Source organism: Microchirus variegatus (genome assembly GCF_963457635.1).
Source record: "Microchirus variegatus genome assembly, chromosome: 10".
NCBI classification, from domain to species: Eukaryota; Metazoa; Chordata; class Actinopteri; order Pleuronectiformes; family Soleidae; genus Microchirus; species Microchirus variegatus.
Window position 1 is genome coordinate 17,024,885 of NC_139811.1, and position 24,361 is coordinate 17,049,245.

The 24,361-nt window shown below is 40.7% G+C and overlaps 1 protein-coding gene across 2 annotated transcripts; it reads left to right on the plus strand.

Annotated features, from left to right (window-relative positions):
- Positions 1 to 460: 460 nt before the first annotated feature.
- On the plus strand, positions 461 to 3,312 carry LOC310932611 (peripheral myelin protein 22-like). Of its 2 annotated transcripts, none has more exons than XM_083895937.1 (5): positions 461 to 624; positions 1,388 to 1,478; positions 1,683 to 1,779; positions 1,866 to 2,006; positions 2,164 to 3,312. In XM_083895937.1, the coding sequence occupies exons 2-5, from the start codon at positions 1,401 to 1,403 to the stop codon at positions 2,319 to 2,321; spliced, it is 474 nt and encodes a 157-aa protein (XP_083752063.1). In that variant the 5' UTR covers positions 461 to 624; positions 1,388 to 1,400; the 3' UTR covers positions 2,322 to 3,312. The 2 variants fall into 2 exon arrangements, with proteins under 2 accessions (XP_083752063.1, XP_083752062.1); XM_083895936.1 differs by having other exon boundaries at positions 461 to 613.
- Positions 3,313 to 24,361: the final 21,049 nt, after the last annotated feature.

Sequence of the window (24,361 nt, forward strand, 5' to 3'; positions counted from 1 at the left end):
TTGTTATATGAACATTATTCCTGAGTCTCTGTGACATATTAGGAGAATTGTATGGCCAGTTGCTTTAGATTTATGACATAATGCACCTTTAATGAATGAAAATCGTACTTTTTGAGTTATATGCTACTCCCAGACGGAAAGACAAAGTCAGTCCTTGTTGCATTGACTCAGTAAAAAAATGATATGTGGAACATATAAATGCGTTTTTATTTAAGTCATAAAAGCAGAGGCTGCTTACATTTGCGGGCTTTAGATTGTGCACAATAATACCTTAGGATGTTCCTTACAATCCCTGCAGACTTTACTATAATCCAGACGATAGGCTACTGAGGGAAGAGGGGAAGGTGCGGTGGGGGGAAGGGACAGGAGGGAGGAAAAAAAAAAGTTTTGGAGCGGGCCTCTGGTGACGTGCAGGGCCTGCAGGGCGGTGTTCTCTCTCAGGCGGAGAAAGAAACGGGACTGGGGTGTGTGTGTGTGTGTGTGAGAGAGAGAAAGAGCCACATCTGGAATAGTAGCTACAGAGAAACAGTCGAGAGAGGCAGAAGCTGCTTGGTGATAACTTTCCCCAAACTCCCTTTTTTTCACTCAGACGAACCTCCTGCTTTGCCTTTTCGTAAGTTGGACGTATGTGTTGGAGCTTCTTCCTCCTTTTTTTTTTTTTGCCACTTTCGTTTTGACGTTTTCATTGACTTTTTTTTTTTTTTCTTAACCTCACACTCCCCTGGACTTTAAATGTGAAAAAACGACTCTGGAGTTACTTTTACGCAGCTACTTTTACGCACGACAGTTGAAAGTGTTTTGCGCTTGTATTTGTTGCCTCGCTCTGTTTCGGTGTATGTTTAGAAACGTAGTGCGGATCAAATGGCTATAACAAGCTGACGCATGGCGGGGCGGCACTACTACATGAATGTTTTCTCTCTTTCGCTCTCTGTTTCCACGCAGATGGATTGCGTCTGTTTTCCAGCAGCATGCATCGATTAGTCGTTCGAACGTGTCCGCTCATTTTCGCAGTAATCCGCTAAAACTCGTTGCTGAAGACGTGGAGGAAACGATCTGCACGGCGAAGTAGATTCAAAGTGACGTGAATCAACTTTAAAAAAAAACAAAAAACGATTCTGTTTCATTATCACGGCGCCACACGGAGCTTTCGAGCTCATCGGGAAGAAATTAGAGTTCCCTCTCTTTTTTTTTTTAACGTTTGAATGTAAGAGGATACTTTCACACTGAGGTAAACATTGCGGTTTGTTGCAGAAGTGAGGGTGTAGCGCCATCTGGTGGCGAGACGAGCGGATGCTGTGGAGCTGGGTTGGGTTTTTCCTAGAATGGGGATTTAAAAAAAAAAAAAAAAATATGGATTGCCTCATTTGTGTCTTGTGTTTTCCTCCAGATCTACTTGAAAAATGCTGCTCATTCTGCTCGGAGTGCTCGTCTTGCACTTAATCATTCTCATTCTCCTCATCGTGTCCACAGCAGCCAGTGTAAGTTCATTTTATTAACTTATTTCTTTTCACTCTATCTTAGCCATGATGTGAAGAAGAGAGCACAGACTCTACATCTAACTCTTTATCGCATGCATGACTGCATATTATTATTATTATTATTATTATTATTATTGCTGTTGGATATTGTTTCCTTAGACGCTTCAGTGTATTTAAATGTCTCTGTGTTGTTGTGTTTACCAGGCGTGGTCTGTAGGTGGGGATAGGAGCACAGATCTATGGTACAGTTGCCTGATATCGTCAAGCGGAGGCTACCACTGCAAGCCGTCCAGCAATGAAGGTTTAAAAAAAACACACACGTTGTGCAGTTATTGTCACGGAAAAGTTTTCCACAATTCACGCTTTATCGTTTTTTTGTCTTTCTAGACTGGATCCAGGCGGTGCAAGCCCTCATGATCCTGTCGGTCCTCTTCTGCTTCTTTTCCCTCCTCGCGTTCGTGTTCCAGCTCTTCAAACTCGTCAAGGGCGGACGCTTCTACTTCACCGCCATCTTCCAGATCTTTGCGAGTGAGTATGACTTCATCACACGCTGACCGGTCACACCCTGAGCAGATGCGGGAGGAGGAGGAGTGAGGAGGAGGAGGAGGAGTGAGCTCATCCTGCATTCCCCTTCAAATTCCTTCAGATCGCTCCTCACCCCTGTTGTTGTTGTCGTCTCTCCTAGGTCTGTTCGTGATGTGTGGGGCGATCATCTACACTGTGATGTGTCCCGATGACACCCCGCACACACAGTTCGGCTACGCCTACGTGCTGGCCTGGGTAGCTTTCCCTCTCAGTCTCATCAGTGGCCTCATTTATATCGTCCTGAGGAAGAAGGAATGAGAGGAGGGCGAGGAGGAGACAAGAGGAGGGGTCGTAAGGAAGACCCCCTTACTACAACATCGCACTGTGCCTACTGCCCACAGACCAGAGACTGACATCCCAACAATATAACAAAAGTGCATGTGTCACTAACAGTTGTAAAAAAAACAAAAACAGACAGGAGATACTTTCTCGCAGCTGCGAATCGCTGTTGCCGTTTGCTGTATTTTAGCATCCATTCATCATATGCTGACAATCGTCGCACACGTTTGCTGTGTGCGTGAATTCCAACACCCTCGTACAAAGCGATTCCCGTGGCGACAGTGTTTCCTCGAAGTACGTTAAGCAATATGTTGGTGACATATTGACTTTAGTTGCATGCTGACACCCAACACCTCCACGAGTCCATCGCGTGTGATAACAACGACGAACAATCCCGCCCTTTCTTTAATAGAAGGATGTACATAGTGTCTGTGGTTTTTAGACATATTTATAACAATTCTTTTTTTACATACATTTTTGTACATATTGTTGTCAACGTTAACATTGTCATCCTCGTTTTGTGAGTCTGTGTCTCTCACAAGTCATGCAGCTGTGCCAAAGAGATGCCGCTTCAACTGCCAGAGTACCAAGCTTTTCCCGTTTGTGTCGTCTCTCCCTTTTTTTCGTCTTTAATTTGCTTTGAACAACGTGCCTTACTTAGAATAATGTGTGTTCTTGAAGGAAAATGAGTAAAATCCTCAGAAATAAACAAAAAAGAAAGAAACAAGTTTTTTACTAAACTTATGAAGTTTTTTGTCTGAATTATCATTGTACTTGATATGCCAATTGCATTTTGTAATCTAGTTTTTAAAAATGGTGCTTATTTTTTACCTACTATTCTTGAAATGTATAGCCTACTTTGTGTTGCCTGTTGTGTTGTCGTACGATTAATTTGCTTTGTACAAACCTGTTTCCATTTTATGTGTCAGTATTCTTCAAAATAAACCTTTTGAAATAAATCCTTCTTACTGCAGAACATTTCACCGAGTTTCTTTTGTTAACACGAGTCTGCCTTTCTATTACAGGGTGTCCGCGGGGTCTTAAAAAGGATTAAAAGTTGATCAATCAATTTTGGGCAAATTAAGGCCCTTAAAAAGTTGCGATTTCATTATATTTTGTCCATAGAGTTTGACTGTTAAAAGTATGCATGCATGTATTTATTTTCCTCCTCTTGTTTGTTAAAAACAACGATGCGCAGGCATGCTAGCCCTGCAAGATGGAAGCGGGGCCACATGGGCATATTTTGCTCCTGGCGCAAAATAATACCCGAACTCGCCCGAAATTGTGCTCTATAGATTTAATTGCAAACTAAAACTGTTTTGTAAGTTAAATATGTGATGCTGATTACAGCTTGAAGTGGCGATAAGGTCTTAAAATATTTTGAGAAGGTCTTGAAAAAGTCTTAACAAAGTCTTAAAGGTGCCATATGTAAGAATGTGGCCAAAAACGGTTACTACATTCAAATTCAAAACACAGAGGTCTTTTAGGTTTCGTTTTCTGACGTAACTGGCAACCCGCGTTTGCTCGGCAGCTGAGAATCTACTGACTGAAATGATTGGTAGACGGTGGTAGGTGGCGCCACATGCCAAAACATGATTTCAAAACATAAACATGATTTGTCTGCAAAATATTTTTTTTAATGCAAATATTTTGTCTGTACTGTTGTTGTTGGTGAGTTCAGTTTGTTATATGAACATTATTCCTGAGTCTCTGTGACATATCAGGAGGATTTTATGGCCAATAGCTTTAGATTTATTACATAATGCACCTTTAAAAAGGCATTGAAATGAACTCAAGGATTCCTGCATGTACCCTGTTACATCAGTCTTCTCTGGACTCATTTTGGGTGTCAGCTCCATTGTAGTAGCTACATTGTACCACAAGGTGGAGGTGTGGGAAAACATTGTAATATTGGTGGTCAATCTCATGTGTATAATGCAGCCAGATAAATACAGTGAGTATGTGTGATGTTTAATTGATGCAACTTTATCATACACCATCAAAAAAAAGTATAGACATTGAAAATTCTATTTTTCTCTGTGGACAGTGGAGCTGAAACAATTAATCGATTATTAAATGAATCGTCAAGTCATCGGTTTGAAGCTTTTTTCATTATTAAAACAAGATTTCTGATTGTTTTAGCTGCCTCAATGTTTTTTTTTCTTCGCATCTTCTCTCCACATTACAAAGAAATCATTCAAACTGAATCATTTTGGTTTGTGGGAAAAACAAGACATTCGAGACCATGGTCATTTCCAGGTTTGACAAACACTGATCAACGTTTATTAAAATTTTCTGACATTTTATGGACCAAACGATTAATCAAGAAAATAATCGACAGATTCATCGATTGCAAAAATAATCCTTAGTTGCAGCTCTAGTGGACAGTGACCCTTATCCCAAACTAACTTAATCCAGAGAGAACTCCATAGCAAGAACAAAAACATAAGATATTTATTAAATTGTGTTTGAAAAAAGACTATAATAACACAATCGAATAAACATAATACAATTTAACTCTGTTACAACTGGAAGCAGATGAGCAGGCAGTGAGAAAATGTAATGTGACCGTTGCCTGTATGTAATAGATTAAGTCTAATAATGTCTGTCAAGTTCATTTTAATATAATCTCTAGTTAAAAAAATCACTTCAGGGAGAAGTTGGATGTCATTTAATTGTTTAGGGGCCTATTACTTATTATTCCACTAGGTGGTGATAGCGACACACTTTTTGCAGTGCAGTGAGACCAACCTTTATGTGTTTGTTTGTTTGTTGTTCAAAATGAAACTCTGTAGACTGCTATTTCAGACTTATGGTATTTTTAAAATAAATAAATAAATAAATCACAGCAATTTCTTCCATGTCAAGCAAGCAACTCTTTTTTTTTCTTTTTTTTTTACTGTTTAAAGCTTATACAATGGAAACATGACACTAATCTTCTCTCACGCTCCCTCTCAGAAGTTGACACCGCAGTGGATTATTGAAATAGGATTCTGCCTTTGATCAAAGGAATTTTATTATATACTTCACAGCAGAAATAAAGTTGGGAGCTGCCCGTGCTCTATATATACGCTCAATATGCACACACTATGTTTCACACACATATATTAACAGATTCATTCACAAGGTTCACCATCTTTTTGCACGTACCGTAACGCACACGTGCACAAACACGGGTCACACATCCTACGCGAAATGTGCACATTGTGTCACGCAGCTCATTCTGGGCTGCTCAACCTGCAAACACTGAATTACAATCTCAGTCTCACATGTTTGTTGTTGTTGTTGTTGAAAATAACTTTTCCTTTCATCGGTCCTGACACAACAGAGAGACCAGTAAATGTAGCGGTGGTAAAAGTCCCTGGGCAAACAGATAACATATTGGAGATGTCAAGAAAACTCTGGAGGCCTATAATGGCCTCACAGCTCCCTTTCAAACATAGTTAAACTTAAGGGTTATTTATCACTGCCAGGGTCACTGGGGGCCACTACTATTTACTACAGGACATGCACGGTGGGGGAGAGGGGACTGAGAAGAGGCCACCCTCACATCGACTGAGTATAGGCTACTTACCGTGGTGTCTGGATTCATATCAACACACTGTCTCGGTAAAGTAAGATAAAGATCGTGAAGCGGATAAAGAGCTTGACATCATTTTCGATTCTCCTTAATGTGAAACATGTCCAACAGCACAGCTCTGGACGTTCACATGGATGCAGTTAAATGCTTCCCTGGTAACCCATGAACACACGAGGATCATTTACATGAGCCTACTGTTGGGAATTCTGTCGAGGGGACGCAGTAATGGTCGTGAAGCAGCGCATACAATGGGCTGCGGCCAGCTGACGGTTCCCTGAATGGGGCATGTGAGGACTTCAGAGGAAGCTGAGGACCTCCTCTAGTTTTCCTTTTTTTTTCTTTTGAGATTTGTTGCCTTTTTATGCAGGGTGTCTGTCACCCAGAACAAACCCCAGAGTCTTCAGATGTGGCTAAATGACAGCGAAAATAGGCAAACCCAGTTTATTCAAAGCTGATTTCATCACGCCCATAAATCTCGGAGAAATCAAAGCCCATCTTCGCCCACCCCTCTGCTCTCCTTTTGTCTTGCTAATTCACATTAGACTGTGGCTGGCTGCCCACTTTGACAGCGGCCGGGGACAGGATCTGGGCAAAGTTGCAGATGTGGAACCTGGAGGCACCTTTGACCCATGACTCCTGCCGTTAAATCCTGCTCCTCGCATCCTCCTCAGACCCCTGCTATGCACAGGAATATCCCAGCACAATTTCCTGCCTCAACCTCCCAGGAGATGTGAAAACATATAGGTGGAATAATAGTTGGTTCACCATTACATATTTATGCATGTGCTGATTCCAGCGTTTAAGTACTTAAAAGCTAATGGCTGCACATACTGTATGTATCTGCACACACCCACGCAAACTCAAACAAACAGAACACAAAGGCATTATATCTCTAACTATGAGTGTAAATAGAAATCCCCACAACCACATCACCAAACTCTCCTGCTTTTTATAGCATTTTTTTTTTTTTACAGAAAAGAGCAGAACACAGATGTGAAACATCTCCCTCCAGCAGTGAGCTGTCAGGAGCACGGAGAAGTCAGAACAACAATTGAAAGCAAAACTGACAGAAAAAAAATAAGAAAAATACTATTAACTAATCCCAAGTGTCCGTGAATAATATTTGATTCAAAACATGATCCCGTAACTTGAGACTTAATTTAAACAGTTTGGCATTAATTATTTACTGCCAGCAGCGGCAGCATGATTCAAACAGTCAACCTCGCTGGGTAGAACGAGAGCATGTTGCATGAACATAAAACAGATGAGGAAAGAAAATAAATTATTCACAGCTTCACAGCTTTTCTTTTTTTAATTCACATTTTATCAGGTTCCATACTCACAAACACACGTACACACACACGTTTGCACTTCATTCATAGTGAGGACACTCATAGACATAATACATTCCCTTGCCCTTTACCCTAAACCTTTACACCATTACAACTAGATGCTTAACCCTAACCCTGAAACCAGGTCTCAACCTCCAAAAAGTCCTTTAAGGAAGTAAAAACCACCTAAAATGTCCCCACTTTGCCAAAACGTCCTCACTCATTATGGATTATACGATGGTCCTCACAAAGCAACAAATAGAAGAACACACACACTTAGATTAATTTCATGGAGACCTGCTCTAACCTTAACTGTAACTCCAGCACTGGTCTAACCCTAATAATTTACATGATGATAACTTGTTTTTTGTCCCCATAAGGAACAGAAGTCCCCATAATGTGACAGCAGATGTATGTCCCCACACACACACATACACACACATTCTTGTACAGTATTAGAGAGGACTTAGTGAGTGATCTAAAGGCCTAATCCTAACCCTTAACCTGATTTTGATTCTAATCCAAACCAAAAGGACCAACTGTTAGCCCTTTTAACTTGTGAGGACCTGCTAAAATGTCCTTGCAATGTCCACATAGTCTCACAGTAATGGTTGCGCTCGTAAGAAAGACAATATATGGACTCACACATACAGGACCTCTCTTGCACATAAGGACACTCAGACTCAGTGTGGCCAGCAGCCAACAGCGAAGACCTTTTAGACTTTTTAATCCAGCCCTAGTGGCTCACCGGGGTTTCCATCCTGGTGTGACGAGGCCACTGCGGCAAAAACATTTTTTTCCTTTAATTATACCACACTGAGTCAGAGAATGCCTCGCTTCTCTCTGGTGTTTTCAGGCCCGAGCAGGGCTCCTTCCAAATTAGAGAGCAGCGTGACAGTGCCGAGATGCATCACTGTGGCAAAAACACGGAGCAGCGGTTGCACGGACGCTGATCCATTTATGGGTTTTCAAATAAGGCTTCCCACATTTGAGATTGTGATGAAAATATGCAGATAATTTGAGAGAGAGAGCTTGTGAGAACTTGCGCGCACAGGCACACGAGGATAATTACACAAAGTGGCACAAAAAATGATTTGAAAACATTGGAGTGGAGTGGAGTGATTCTCTCCACACATTAATAAGGTTCAATGGTTTAAAAAACGGGCTATATTTAACATTAGATGTTTGGTTGTGCATATGAAAAAAATTTGTCTTTGATTAGTCTTTCATTAAAAGTCCAGTATGTAAGAATTAGTGACATGTTGCTATGCCAGGGAATGGGAACTATTGTGGCCTTCACATAGCAGAAAGGTTGTTGCACTTCTTTGTTTGCATTCTAAACTTATTTTTCCATATGCAAAATGCAAACACTGGTGATAGCAGGCTAAAAAAGGCTTAGTTCTATGTTACACACTGCACTTAAAACACAAAGAACCTTCTTGAAGTTTCAGAAATACCTGCATTTATCCGTTTCTGCTGCACACAGATCAATTGATTGAAGCAAACCCAAAATGCTATTTTTCATATTTAATATCCAATGAACACAGTAACTATTTGTGACTGTTTTGAACAAAACCTGTGAACATGTAGAACTGATCATCCATTTTCTCTAATGTGCACACATATCATTTTGCAGCCACTCATCTGTCAGTGAGCTGAATACGCCTGAGTGGATGATATCTACTGGCACATCAAATGAAGGATGGTGGTTGCGGCCTAATCGTGGGGGTCAAATTGAAGTAGCTGTGTTATTTCAACCTCTCTGACCCTGGTCAGTGGCCCCAGTCTCCCTGGTGGATTATAGAGAGGATAGGGAATTGAAACTACCCAAGCTGGAAGTGTTTGGAGTGGGTGGCTTTTGTTTGTTTTCCCAGCCTAGACGCCCCTCATCAGTGACTGATGATCAGAGGCCTGTTGAAGCGATGAAGTCTGGAATAAGGAAAGCTAGAATTACACCTTTAGCAAACAGTCCACTGGCCAATGTTAAGAAGAAAGAAAGGTGTATGAGATTTGCTTACAAAGGGTCACATACTCAGGCTTACATACACACAGGTGCTTAAAGAGAACCGCCTGACTTTGCTTGATCACATCATGAATCACCTGCATGTCTCCTGGTTAAATTTGAACAATTGCCTCGTGATTTTTCATGATCTGAAAAACATGAATAGGGCTACAAACATAGAGAAACTCAGTTATTGTTCACTTTCCGTGTTTTTTTCTGTGTTTTTAATCCCAACTGACAAGGACAGAATGAAAAGGCTAAATAGTTACATTGACGTCACAAATGCCTTTATTTTCACAGAAAATCAGTGTATCTTTTTATTTTCATGAAGCAAGGAGATTACTTTCTATCTGCATATTCAGGTTCAGGAATGTATGAGTAAGAATACCCAATTAGGGAAGGAAGAAGGAGTGTTGATGTGATGGGAACTGAGCAATGTAACCAGAATTCCTCTTTAAAAGCTGCCTGCATAAACATGTAAATACAAGGCATCCTACTTAACAGCCATTTTAAATCTTGTAATCCCATAGTTAACACTGTCGGTGACAATGTTTAGACAAAAAAAAAGAGAGGAAAGCGCTCAGAGTGTAGATCCGAGGTTCAGACGGGGTTAATAGGTTCCTCCTTTAGATCTGCGTAGTGCAAATATTGACTCCATCGTCTCATCTCATGACCTGACCCATGTCCGATCGCTCCTCTGGTCACATTACCTACAGACTGAAGAGTCCAAACAGCTGCTCTGTGATCACTTTACTTCTTACCCTGAGCAAATCCAGACCAGTCTGGATTTATCAGGACCGGCATCACTAATGATTACCCAGACTGCCTGCGGCAGATAGCAGATGTATACGCAAAAATCAAGTCTGCTTTGTTGTTTATGCAAATGAAGGAGGAAGGACGGCTGCCTATCCTGTTCCAATTAGATGTTTGTAAAACTATCTTCCAGTATTCATGATGATGAAATTGTCTATTGAAAATATATGATATACACACACACACACACATATATATTTATATATATATGTTCAATAGACAATTTCATCATTATTACATTATCTACGTATGAATCATTTGATGGTATGTTGATATTAGACATAATGCAATGTTGATGAAATATATGATATACATACATACATACATATATATATATATATTGAATAGACTATTTCATCACCATATATTTTCAATAGACAACTATTATTTCATTATCTACGTATGAAACATTTGATGGTATATTGATATTAGACATAATGAAATGTTGATGAAATTGTCTATTGAAAATATATGATATACATACATACATACATATATATATATATATATATTGAATAGACTATTTCATCATCATATATTTTCAATAGACAATTTCATCATTATTTCATTATCTATGTATGAAAACTTTCTACTGCTCAAAAAACATGGGATCACTGCTTCTTACTCCCTCCCACTCCTGCGCTGCCTCTGTATACACACAAAATGCCCCCTCAGTCATGTCTGATAGATGCAGACACAGCAAACAAATAATGTGACATACTTTCTTGTTCATGACGACCAAAACAGAGGCACAATAATAACGTCGTCAAAAAAACTAAAACAAATCCCCAAAAGTGACACACTTCACTTTTTTAGTCTCTGATTCACCACTCACTTGAAGCTCTTCAGAGACGTGATTTGTTAAAAAAAGCCTCTACTTTACTCTTGGGAAGTGTTTCCCGCTTCCTTCAGTAAATAACACATTTTCTTGTTGTGCCACTTCTGTCAAAATAATAGCTCACTGAGACGAGCCATGTTAATTCAAATGTGCAGCTAAGTGCCTCTTTTCCCAATTCCTCATTGATGGTGTCAGGCAGAGAAACTGCCCCCAGGCCTATAACACAAGGCAGTGAACCCTTTAAATGTGTTTTGGAAAAAGTCTGAACTGGTGAGTGAATCACAGTTGAGCAAGAAAACACTTAAGATGCTTTTCAACAAATCACGCCTCCTCCTAAAAAACAGGCACACCCTCGGAACAGCTGGCATGTTCCTCATCTGCCTTGTGCACACATTTCTCTACATCTGTAAACAAGTGCGATTCAGAGATATATTATTTATAGAACAACAATTATACAGATGCAAAAATATTCTCCCGTGAAATCAAACCATGTCAAACTCAATTGTTCACTCTCACAACATGTAAGACTTCAATAGGAATGTGCAGCCTTCGCACAGGATCCCTCAAGTGGCGAAAAGCAAACAGCAGCGATCATTATCATCATCTTCTAATGAGCCAGTTAACCTCTCAACCTGCAGACGGAGTTTCCTGATTGGGCCGGTGAAGTCAAGCGCGGCGCCTCGTGTCATCTCAATCGCACAGGATTTCTGTGGACAAACATTCGCCGTAATGTTGTCTCTCTCTCTTGTTGCCAAGTCTATAATTGGAACGAGTGTTTTCCCATGCGACGCGGACACATGTTCACCACAGATTAAGAGCGGGACATTACAGTGGTTACATCTCTAAATCGTGAACTGTGGGATTAAAGAAAGAGTTGGTTGTGCACTTTTTGTGTCATTGCAAAACTAACTGTCATATGGGCATAGTCACCTGGTTTGTTCCCTGAGGCCAACCTGGAAGCAACACCAGGGGGAGACATGCAGGCTGCAAAAAGAGCTCTATGGGAAAACAAACCTAATTCTTACTTGATTTACAAGGTCAGTTAACATTTTCCTTATGGTCTTCCTAGTTTTGGTTCTTTTTCTATAGCACATGATGTCTATTTTATAAATATAAATTCATACTTAAAGCTCACATAGAGTGGTCCTGTCCCATATATGTGAGTTATGGAGGTCTACTTACACACTTCTACATACATTAACTTGTTTTTTATTTTCAAAATCCTCCTAGTTGCTGTAAACGAGCCGATAGAAATCTGTCCTTATTGAAGCTCTTGTCATCCGCGGTGTTTCAGACATAAATCTCACCCCAGACAGAGTGTGTTGTGTTTGGCCAGCCAGCACAGAGCCTTCCCAACTGTCTTGTGATTGGCCAATACCCGGAAGTGACATAAGCACCACACCCGCTCTCAGAAGCGCAGCTCCCCCCTCTGGAACGGTGGATGCACTGCTACTCATTATCAAAACATTTTTTTAACAATCTTTAAAAATAGTTTTGTCACGACTCCCCGCCGCAGTCCCTTTTATGACTTTGGCCCAGAGTCAGAAGACACTGTCGCTCGTGAAACACCTCCACAAAGGACGTTATTCTTCTTCTGCGGTTCAATGTACGCAACCGGATGTGCCCAGACTAGCGCCCGGAGCAAGAGGATCTGCTGTTCAGGAGAACTGCTGTTTACGTAACCGGACCGGGTTTTTTCAGAGATCCCGAGCCCGAGATTACAATAAAACACAGCGTTCTCAGCAGTGGCTGAACTGTTTGTTTTGAACCTTCAGGGTTTCGTAAACAAGGTAATGATACACACTAAAAAAACAGCGTTAATTGGAACTTCCGGTCTAGGTCCGCTTTAAGAGGAAAATAAATGGCACATAAGAATGGACGCCACTGTGACCGACAGCGTCAGTTTCTTCAAAGGCTGCATTACCAGCTGCAATGTTCAAACGCCATTCAATGCAAATTAGATTTGGTGGTTGTGCGGCCACTGGGTGATGAAGGGGGAATATAGGTACGATGTTACGCAACTTCATTGATCCCACACATTAGATACATTTAAATATGGAAGCTTTTGCAGTGGATTTGTGGGTGCAATTTAGCTCTCGAGGACTGTACTCTCCTGCGTTGTTGTTTGATGTTGCCAGGTTATTAACGTCATATGTATGGGCAATGGGTTCTGAAATGACTGCTCTCTCTCTCTCGCTCATGCGACATGGGCATATATTTGACATACATGTAATCTGTTAGAACACACACACAATCTGGCTCTGACAATTTCTATGTCCACACAGCCCTGAAAAACACATCAAACAAACCAAAAAAAACTGATATGTGTCATTAAATATGAATGTACGCAATAGATAAGCAGGACAGATGGATGTTTCGTCTCATATAGTGGCAAATATTGATGGCTGTGACAGGCTTGACTCTTTTTTGCCGGCATCTTTTCAAGAAAGCACTCTTTTATTGATTCAGCCGATGAATAAATAAACAACAAGCCCACACCTCTCAGTGTTCTCTGAGCAGGGCACCTACAGTCTATGTGGCACTAACAGTAGATAGTATAGTCTTTTAATTAACAGTAGTAACCCTAAATCCTCAACATGCTGACTATGAATAATATAAGAGCAGAAGGTGAAAAAAACACGTTAAATATGCAAGCGGAAATAGCTTTGCTCACAGCTCCACTGGTATCTCTTCAAGTGTGCATGTGCACTGTAACGGGACTGTTCCATCTGTGGCTGTCAAGGTGTTGAGAAGCCTTTTGATAGCTTTAAAGCTCACACCATGTTCTTTTGTCAAGTTCACACCCCTGCCACCCCCCCCCCCCCAGAGGTGAAGCAAATATAAACACTGAACTCATGGGTCATCAAATGCATGATACATGGGAGGAAGCTCTGGGTTTTCTTTGTTCAAACTCTTCATTGACGACAGAAGAAATGAGTAGAGTTTAATACATAATGTGAGCACACAACAGCGTTCTTTTTTCCATCCCAGCATCACCTAAATCTGACAATGTCATTGTTTCCCACTGTGAGATAAGGCTGTTTGAGGACAGCAATGCATGTCACACGTTCATATCTATGTGCCCCTGTTCTGCACCGGACAGAGCAAGGGTCATAAATCTGGCCATAAAACTTTAAACATTTTAAACCCTTAGACCACGTCCAGACATAACAACCAAAATGTTCCTTGTAAAGATGTCATCGTTTCAGGAAATGTCTCCGTCCACACGGAACCCCGCTGAAACGACTCAAAACGCTGCAGTACACATGTCAGAACTGCAAGTTGCGCTGTAACGTTACACCAAAAAACAGAGAAGAAGACGTTGTAAACATTGGAAAATTAACCGACTTTACAGACTCCAAGTTAAACTAGTTCCCTGGTGTCCTAATGAACATGTCTGTGACATGCTTTGGTCAAAATACCATAAGGATGAAGCACCGCAGCAGTTCAATCACCCTGCTAAAACAGCCCTGTTCAGAACACTCTGTTTAGTAGTATCTCTTTAAAAATAAAAAAAATTAAGTAAAACAAAACTTAAGGGATAGGAAATTACATCAGCCAGAAAGGCTACTGGGAGCTAACGGCAGTTAGCATTTGGAAAAGTGATCATTTGCAGACTCTAGCAGGCACATTGCTGTCATATATAACATGTATCCACTGGACAGATAAATCCTCTGAGGCTGGAAGTTTGTGTAGAACTCTGTGCTGCACTGTGGAGCCAAGAATAGAACTATTCGCAGACTTCCGGTTTTCAGATACTGCTGCCATCGCCAGCACTCTCGCATGTTTTACCGACAAAGCGGCGCTCCGCAACAATTCCAGGAATTTAGCATATTGTGATGTCCCAATGAGTGAGGAAGTCAACATCACATGTTTCATCTCCTGTACTTAGACAAAAAACATATTTTTTCACACTTTGCTGATAGGGCCTACAGAGTCCCAAATATAAGGATTTAAATTATTAAAAAGTTGATTTTGCATTATATGGGACCTTTAAATAACACACAAACCTAAAACCTAAAAAGCAAACAGTCACCACTAAATTCATTTGAACACAGACAGGCTCGCCTTCAAATCTTCTTCTTATTTTATCTCTTATGAATATGACTTCAAACTGACTCGTAAAGCATCTTATAACTGTTTAGCCACAACCGTTCTACTTGAACCTTACATGTAAAACCTGGCATTCAAGGCCAGCTTCTCCCTCACTGGTGTTCATGTCTGCTGTCCGGGCCAGATGGCCGCACCACAGCAGCCTGATGTGAAGCCTGTGAGAGTTCACAGGTCCTTTTCGACCGCTGCCGTATTAAAGTGGCGTGTGGTGCTCACCAACCCTGATGGCTGTGGCTCACCAGTGTCTGTTTGATCTCTGCTAAAAAAACGCTCTATAAGACAGGACGCCCGTTGTGAAGTTAGCGTTGGCACTCGAAGACATTCACGAGGTTAAAGGGGAGTGATATGTTCATATTTTATTTGATGTTATGCTTATAGATTTTTAACCCATATACTGTAAATCTAGAAACTGCCTGAAGAGCACATACTGATGCTTTAACCAAACAACCAGCACCTTTTTGCTTTAAGCTGTTTTCCCACATATTCCGCCAGCACACAGACATAATAATAATATTTATAATGATGAAACCCTGAAAAATAAATACCTATTTAAATCACAAAATCTGGATCCTCATCCATAGCCACACCAAATTTGACTTGCGGCTGATTTTTTTTTGTACACTCATCTCTCTGAATTATTTCTTGCAATATTCTCCAAATGATGAAACACACCGTATTATCTCGCAACGTCAAGGGGTGCACAATCCTGCTGAAAGACAAAATGGTGAGATATAACCTTGTTACGGGTAAAATTGAACATTGTTTCAATAAAATAAAGCCATTAATTCTCATGGAGAATTATATGCATTCACTCCCAGGCTCTGACTGAACTCTAATTTGGATTTAAATTTGTGTTTTCCTCGAGAAGATAGTGGTGAAGATGATGATGATGATGATGAGGAGGACAGTGCAGCTATGTCAGCGACTGTACTGCATTCACTAGAAGTTAGGAGAGTGTTCATGTGCACTTACTTCCTGTTTTAAGAGGCTTTCTGGAGGATTAATTACTACATAAGGCGGATTTTAAAATGCAGGCCAGATATTGAGTTTTATTTTAGTAATTAATTTGGTCATTTATTATATTAGAAAAGAAGAAGAGGGGAGTGGAGCGGAATAAAAAAAGAAGAAAAAGGAGGAAGTTCTTTGAAAGGCGCAAAGTACCTCTGAAGCCTTAGAGCTACAATCATGCTGCGTGGAAGTTGAGATCTTGACGAGCTAAAAGCACTTTTTGAACGTTCCTGGGGCATGGAGCCATCTTTAAATCTGGCAGGTCTTGGATTCTGTGGTTTTTCCATGATTTGTTACTGATTAATGTGGAATTTGGAACTTTCATACAACGCGCACGCATGAAGCCGTTAACTCCACAGACCAAGAAAAGAGAAAGAGACGCCAACACACAGCTGAGTGCATCCCAGCACAGTAGGGAACACTGCCTGTTTTCCTGTGGTTTAAATTGTTAGGAAAACAAGGAAAGAAAAATGTCACCCCCAAGGCAAAATGTTAGGGAATTAAACACAAAACAAGAAAAAAAGACGAGGAAAGAATTTGCTAAATAACAAAATTAGTGACTAACATTGGGAAAGAGTTTATCATAAATTAGAGCTCAAGTCTGGTTGAGTAATGGAGGATGTTTGAGGTACAATAATACAGAATTATCTATAATATTATTTAGCTTCAAATAATAATAATACAAAAAAATGCTTCCCTGCAGGGCGAGGAGAACAATCATCAATCTGAACTCCAAAGTCTTCACAGTCACAACACGACAGATGAACTTTGTGCCCTCCCTGTCTTAGTTCTGTGGAAATGGAAAATGGATTTAACGCCAAAGTCCTGAGCCTGACCTGGGACAACCCTCCAGTTCTCTTCATCCATCCATTATCAACCACTTGTCCTGAGGAGGTTTCTCCTGACAACAAAGCAAGCTCCGCACATCCTTCATCTTGAAATTCTTCCGGGCGGCAGGTCCTGCAGTGTCCGCTCAGGCGGCGCTGCCAAAGGTGTCCAGTCAGAAAAGCTCAGATCCTCACTCCATGATGTAAAGAAAAAAAAAACTTAGCGCCAAACCCAAGACTTTTGACATGGTACATTAAAATCTTTATTATTCCAACATCATGTCAGTATTACTGCACCACAATCTACAAGGTTGTATATCTTCCGTCACTTATGAACAACAACCTGAACACAACATGTCTCCTCTGTGCAGTTTGCTTCCCTGTTGTGGACCAAGCAGTCAAAGGATATGATGTCATAGGAATAATAATATTTATTGTCCAATAAATATTGCAAATATTGCAAAAAATATAACACTAATTCAATGACCTGACCAAATGAGACAAAGGTGGGGGGACAAATTATGCTGTCTGACAAGACCATTTTAAAACAAGAGGGGACACTCTGTACAAGTTAACTCAAATCCCCCCTTTGCTATAAAGTTCAGCACTTGGTTTGATCCACTTCCAGGGTACCTCTGTATTTAGCCAGGCTCCACCCTCGACCACATGTTTGGCCAAACCAGGAAGAAAGGACTGGACTTCAGGCAAGGTAACCTAAAAATGAAACAAAAAACGGTTTAAAACAATAATAAATGACAATACAGAGTAAACTAAATGTGCACACTGCATTTAGAATACAGTGAAGTGTCAAATTTAGAAAGGAAGATTTTATAAACTGTTGAAATATAGTGAATATTACCAGCTATCTCATTCCATTTGAGTGTTTTAGTCACATGACATGAAACCTCAAACTAAAACTGTCTTAACTTGAAAGGAAATCATGTCTTATTAGATATTTTCTGATAAATTAAGTGCTAGGGTCGTCTTTAGTTTTCAGAAGATTTTATTCTTGGCTGAGTCGGATAAAGTCTATTCACTGTCTACAATTTATCATTACAATGATTTTCTTTTATTGATGTAACAATGACAAAGTTGTTACTGCAGAAATAATTGAATTGCTCTACTCTTGTCTCTACTAATGTAGAGCGAGTCCCAGTCCTTGCAGTTATGGGTCAGTGGTGGGTGGAACAGCGTTAACAACCGCAGCGAGAGTGTTGTTGTTGTTGTTGTTGTCTGACTGTATATGTGTGTTAAAGCGACGATGAACTGAGTTGCAAAGCTGCACCAACAAACCCACCCACTGTATTATTCCCCCACCCTTCCTTTAATGTCTGTGTGCTGCTGAAGGTTGCAGAAGAGCTGGATCAATTTTCCTGATGCCGTGCAGGTTGTGAATTCTTATCAATCACTTGTTCCAATGATTTGTCTTTATTGGATTTAAAGAATAATTGCAAGGCGATTGTTGAGATTGCGGCTGCACACATTAGCCACTTCATTGCAGTAAAAGCGCAACAACATAATATGATAATTGACTTAACGCAATGATAACTTGACGGTTGTCAGTGCTGAAATGTACCCTAAAGCTGCTTCGTCTTTTCTCAAACTAACACTTTCGGTACTTAAGTATAAGCTGACACCTATAGGGAAACCGCAGGATAATTAATAATAATAATTATGATTTTACACGTTAAAAAAGGATGTAATTACTCTGAGCTGCAATAGCTTTAATTAGCTGATGAATTAATGCATAATTATGACTGCCTTGTGCTTTGTTTTTCATAGAAATTAGTTGCACAGGTATTGTTTTGTGATTTTATTTGTTGTCGTTAACGTGTTTGTACAACTTCACGTGTGTCTATGGCCGTAGGTTTCACTTGTAAAAGAGATTTTAGTCTGAATGTGACATAAAAATCAAAGATTCTGCCCGGTCGATTGTATGATTGACTTAAAGGTGCATTATGTAATAAATCTAAATCAACTGGCCATAAAATCTTTTTAATATGTTACAGAGACTCAGGAATAATGTTCATACAACAAACTGAACTCACCAACAACAACAGTACAGACATAATATTTGCAATAAAAAAAATATTTTGCAGACTGCAAATCATGTTTATGTTTTGAAATCATGTTTTGGCATGTGGCGCCACCTACCGCCGTCTACCAATTATTGCAGTCAGTAGAGTCTCAGCTGCCGAGCAACCACGGGTTGCCAGTTACGTTTTGAATTTGAAAGTAGTAACCGTTTTTGGCCACATTCTTACATATGGCACCTTTAAATAAAGCTCTCTCTTGTAGTGAAGGCTGAAATCTTTGCAGAAGTAGAGGCGGAGGTGACGTAAGGGTGGGTGACCGTGATCGGATAGCAATAGGATATTGATGTGGACACCGGACATGCATGTTAATACCAGGTGTATGCATGTGGTGAAGCGCTATGTGAACACCATCTGATCCCAACACATTCTATTGAAAAAAGGGGGCCACAGACAATGGAAGCATCTCTTTGTCCAAGGACTTGTAGTCGTCATCAAGGTTGTTAGTAAATACACACAGCTCCATAGATACTGTAGATGTTGATGCTACTGTGGAGCAGCACTCGTGTTTGACGATTCAAGTAGATGGTAAACAACATGCAGTATGTACTAAAAAAAATGCCACTCTGTGACACGGCAATAATAGTGACGAAAGCAGTGGTTGTTGCAGGTCAAGCTAATTTCAGACCCAGTTATTCATACATAAATAATAAAAAAAGGGCTATATTGCCGAGCTAATAACACACAATGACCAGCTATTTGTCTACAGACTGAGGCAGAAAAGGCTCTGCTATCGTGTATGTTTCTGGAAACGCTGTCAGTCACAAACAGTTCCTCCAAGCATCGTGAAGAAGCCCAGCGTCCACCCACTGCTCCATTGACTCAGAGAGAAGCTGAGCTTCCACGGAAGTGACATTTTGCTGCATTATTATGATTATTATTATTACCCCTATTATGAGCTGTTCCAATTCCCACAGTGTATATGGATAAAAAACTGTCCTGTGCTTCCATAAATCTATCTTTTTATATTGTACTTTTCTTGTTAATGCATGTTTATTATTTATTATCCTTATCTTTACTGTCTTGCTGCTGTAACCCTGTAAATTCCCCCCACTGCGGTACGAATAAAGGACTATCTTATCTTATCTTAAAATCAAAACCAAGGTAATGTTTTTAGCTATTGCCTTGTTTTCTCTTTTTGATACCTGGTGAGTCATCAGGAACACGATCAGGTATAGCTGCTGACTGACCTGAGGAGACACAGTAATCACAGTCACAGAAGTAAAGTAGAAAACTATTGAGCATAACGATAGTTAGATCTTCTGGTAGGTTTCCCGTATGCAGTCGGCCAGTGGCTGGATTGTGACGCGGTGACAGAGCAGCTTCACTGAACAAGGAAGGAAAGAGAAGATCAGACAAAGCTGTGTGATGGTTACTCGACATAACTTCCTCCAGCTGTTGTGCACCCACAGAATGGAAAAAAAAACTGGGCTTTGGGGTTCTGCCTGTTGTCTCACAATATGAATAAATAAAAGCCATCAAAGACAGAAACAGTGGAGAGTGAGGGTTTAAATGAATTAAAGGATAATTGCTGAAGCTTTTAGATGTGGTATAATGAAGCGCAGGGTTGGATGGAGAGGGAAAAGAGGAGGAAGAGCAACAGATTCCTGGTAGTTTGGAGGATCCTTGTGTGGGGGGAAGCTTGACTTGGGAGACATTCTTTGGCAGCCCGACTGTTTGGATAAATTAATGATTAGAGTTTGTTTGCTGGTATGCAGATGAAGTGCCCGTTGCCATCTACGTCTGAATTTCCTGCGTGTTTTTGGTGCAACAACGCGTCTCAAAAGAGCAAATATAGTCGCAGGAAAAGAGATGAGAGCTTGTCATCTCAGTGACAATGAGTGAAAGCACTCCTGAAACCATGGCAACGCAAGGAATTCTACTTAATAGAGCCCGTGACGAATCAAGGCCTTGATGTTCACTGCTTTCCAACGAGGGTGCGGCGGAGCGAGAGGAACGTCAAGGACAGAACTACTTCTGAACAGTTTGCAAGCTTTCCATAAGAAATGAAAAGGGATAGAGTGGATATCATCCTTATTGTGAGATGATTGGAAGCGTGCGATGATGACGTTTAATTGCAAGCATATTGCTGACAGTGTAAAGTGTGCGTTAAGGCTGTAATAGGCAGGATCGATGGATAACTGGTGGTTGCTGAATCTCACCCACATGTCATGACATACTAACATTCTGCTTTAAGATTAAATGTGTTGATTGCTCAGAGACAGTCATCTCCATAACTTGGTCATGACAAAATATGATTTGAGTCATTCTACTCTGACTTCTGGAGAAGATCAGTGATTTCTCAAATACTCAGACGTGACCCAAACCCCAATGCTCCTTTCAAAGTCACTTAAATCACTTTTCTTCCCCATTATGATGCTTCATTTAGACTTAAGCAGGTCTTGATGACCATGTCTAGATACCCAAATGCCTTCAGTGATTGCCTGATTAGAAAATAACAAACAGATGAACATGTGTACCAAATAAAGTGGCCAGTAAATGTGGTGCGTTAATCTTGCTAGGGGGAACTGAGAGCGGAGGAAAAAAAAAACAAGCATGAAATGTATTTTATAATTCAGTTTAATGAGAAAAAGTTATGCATTCAGCATGTTTCTGCTGTGGCTAACATTAACTGTTAATGGGTGATGTTAAACACCAGGATATGAGGTAATTTTGGTAGTTTCTGCAATATCTGGTATATGGACTTCGAAGCTTTCGCAACTTCAAATGCAATTGCAAATACCTGCTGGAGCTGTTTAAATTGTGGCACTGTTTTCTACAAAACAATAAATATAAATGAAAATATTATGAAATATTATCTTTCATAGTTGACATAGCCACACAAACTTGCGGCCTATTACTCAAGGAGAGATAAGTGATGCTTGTGCTTGTGCTTGGGTGGAAGATAAACAGACTGGTGGGGGAATCATCTTGGGAAATTCCCAGCTCCGTTCTGGCATTGCTTTAATTTCCGTTTAATCCCAAGAGCAGGAGTTAAACGAACCAATTAATTGCAGAATCAGATTAAGTCCCCGACAGCCTCGAAATTATCCGTGTGAAGTGGTTCTCTCTGCTCAAGGCACAACATACTGCAATATTGATGCCTGTTCATTTTTATTGCACGATCTCTGTCATCAATGCGCTCTGTTTGTTTTTGATTTTTTTCACACAGTCATGATGAAATGTATCCCACAACATAACTTAATTGTTATATAAAGATGTGTGTGCTTGTCTCTGCCACGGCCAGAAGGAGATATTGGTTTTAAAAATAACCTTATCTTCAGTGCACACACACACACACACACACACACACACACACACACACACACACACACACACACACACACACACACACACACGTACAGATAAATGTGACCGTCTGATCCTGGGGCCAGCTCAGACAGGGCAATGCCCGACACTTCAGATTAGCACCAGCAACTACAGGGCAAGGAAGCTACTGCTCAGCCTGTGTGTGTGTGTGTGTGTATGTGTGTGTGTGTGTGTGTGTGTGGGGGGGGGGGGGTTATAGACAGACAACAGACCATGGAACAGACAGTCCAGTCAGTAATCCCACTGAGAGCTCCACAAAAACCTTCACCCCCTCAAGGTCCAAACCTTGGATTAAGGTGACACTGGTCCATAGAGAGTCGGGGGGCTGCACACACCTCATTACAGAGAAAGCAGGATAAGCCTGGAAATGCACTGAGATGACTGAGCTCAGTGAGTTCATAGGTGGTAAAGCCAGGGTGCCGGATTCTCTCTTAGGGTGAATTCCAATTCCTTGCTTAACCCTCAATCTTAACCCTCAATCTCAAAAATGTGTGCTCCCTCTAGTGCAAGTGCTGTTCCGATTCTCAGAATAATTAAGTTGAGGGGCAAGTTTAAGGGCTGTATCGCCCTCAATATTGAGATTTTCCGAGACCACCCTTGGGAGCAAGGGCTACCCAGAATGCCTTGCGTGTTTTCACATAACAAAGATGGCACCGAAAGCAGCGAAACGAGTAGGCTAAACATTAAGTATTTTATTTGTTAATAGAGATATAAAAAATTATGAAAACCATTGTATTATTCAGCCCTATATTATGGATTACTGGCGTCATTGTTGCGTAACATTTATTTTAATTTTACGATCTTTTGTCAATAGCCGGCCGGTGCGGACAAGCGATCGTTTGCTATCGTTTACTTTTCAATAAGCCGTGGTGTGTGGTAACTGTCAGCTGAATGTCTGTGGTTGTGGTATTTGTATCATCTTATAACTAACTGACAACCTAATAACTTGACTGACAAACAGATCGTAATAATTGTGACGTAAATGTGTTCTTCTTCTTCTTTTTTGGAGTTGACAGACTGGACGCAGCTTTCGCGTTATTCTGCCCCCTACAGTCTGAAGACGTATCTGCATTTAAGGGGTGTCCCATTTCTAAGTGACAAAATAACCCTCAACACTTGGTTTTGAGGGCCAGTTAAGATTAATGATTGAGTTTGAGGGTTAAGATTGAGGGTTAAGATAGGAATTGGAATTGGCCCTTAGTCCCATATGAAAAATGTAATTTAAAGGAATAATGTAAATGTATACAATGATTTGGAAAAAAGCAATATGTAGATTTGAACATTAATCGGTCCATCTTCTATGGCTTACGATTGTCCACAGAGTAGAGCGCTGCATCACATTTACACGCACGGTTGTGCTCATACTAAAACAAGAGTTCATGCCGGAATAGTCAGTATTTCTCACCAAATTATGTCCGTGCATAGCCTCAAGCAAGTGTCCATGGTTACAATCGTCTGGGCAGGTCTGCAGTCTACCGTGGTGCAAGCCGTCAGACACGAGCATGAATTCACATTCACGTCACACGCCCTCAGTCAAACAAGGTTTAGACCTTGCTGCGAGGCGACGATGACAATCACCGTGGCTCGCGCCATCGACCCGAGAAGTCGTACAGAAAATGACTTTTGTGCTGAGCCATCTTTTCAGAAATGTTTTTTTTTTTTTTTGCAATCAGGCACTAGATGAGTGTCTTGATAACAGCCGTTTAAACGGCATGCCACTGGGATTTGATGAGGACTGAAATGTCCCATAACGGAGAGTTCAAAGTGGTACCAGGCAGTCACGTGCACTGCAACACAAACGGCACTGGGAACACCACAGAAACGACATTAACAACACAAGCGCTTGTACTGGTTAGCCGGCACTTCTCACTGCCTCCAGGGATTCTCTATGTACAAACATGGATTGCACTGGTGGTGATGCAACTTTCAGTCTTCACAACATCACGCTGTGTTTGTTTGTCCTGAAAACAACGCAGAGATGCGAGGTCTCAAAGAGCGAGAAATCAAAGATTTTATTAATGGCAAAGCTGAGTGCCATATAGAGTCTCAGTGGACAAGAGCAGAAGATCCAGTTCTTAGTGGGT

What these genes read in the sequence shown, in the direction of transcription:
- LOC310932611 (XM_083895937.1), top strand. Translation starts at nt 1,401, where the DNA reads ATGCTGCTCATTCTGCTCGGAGTGCTCGTCTTGCACTTAATCATTCTC. An exon ending in CAAGCCGTCCAGCAATGAAG is followed by an intron (nt 1,780 to 1,865) that starts GTTTAAAAAAAA and finishes TTGTCTTTCTAG; the next exon opens with ACTGGATCCAGGCGGTGCAA. An exon ending in CATCTTCCAGATCTTTGCGA is followed by an intron (nt 2,007 to 2,163) that starts GTGAGTATGACT and finishes CGTCTCTCCTAG; the next exon opens with GTCTGTTCGTGATGTGTGGG.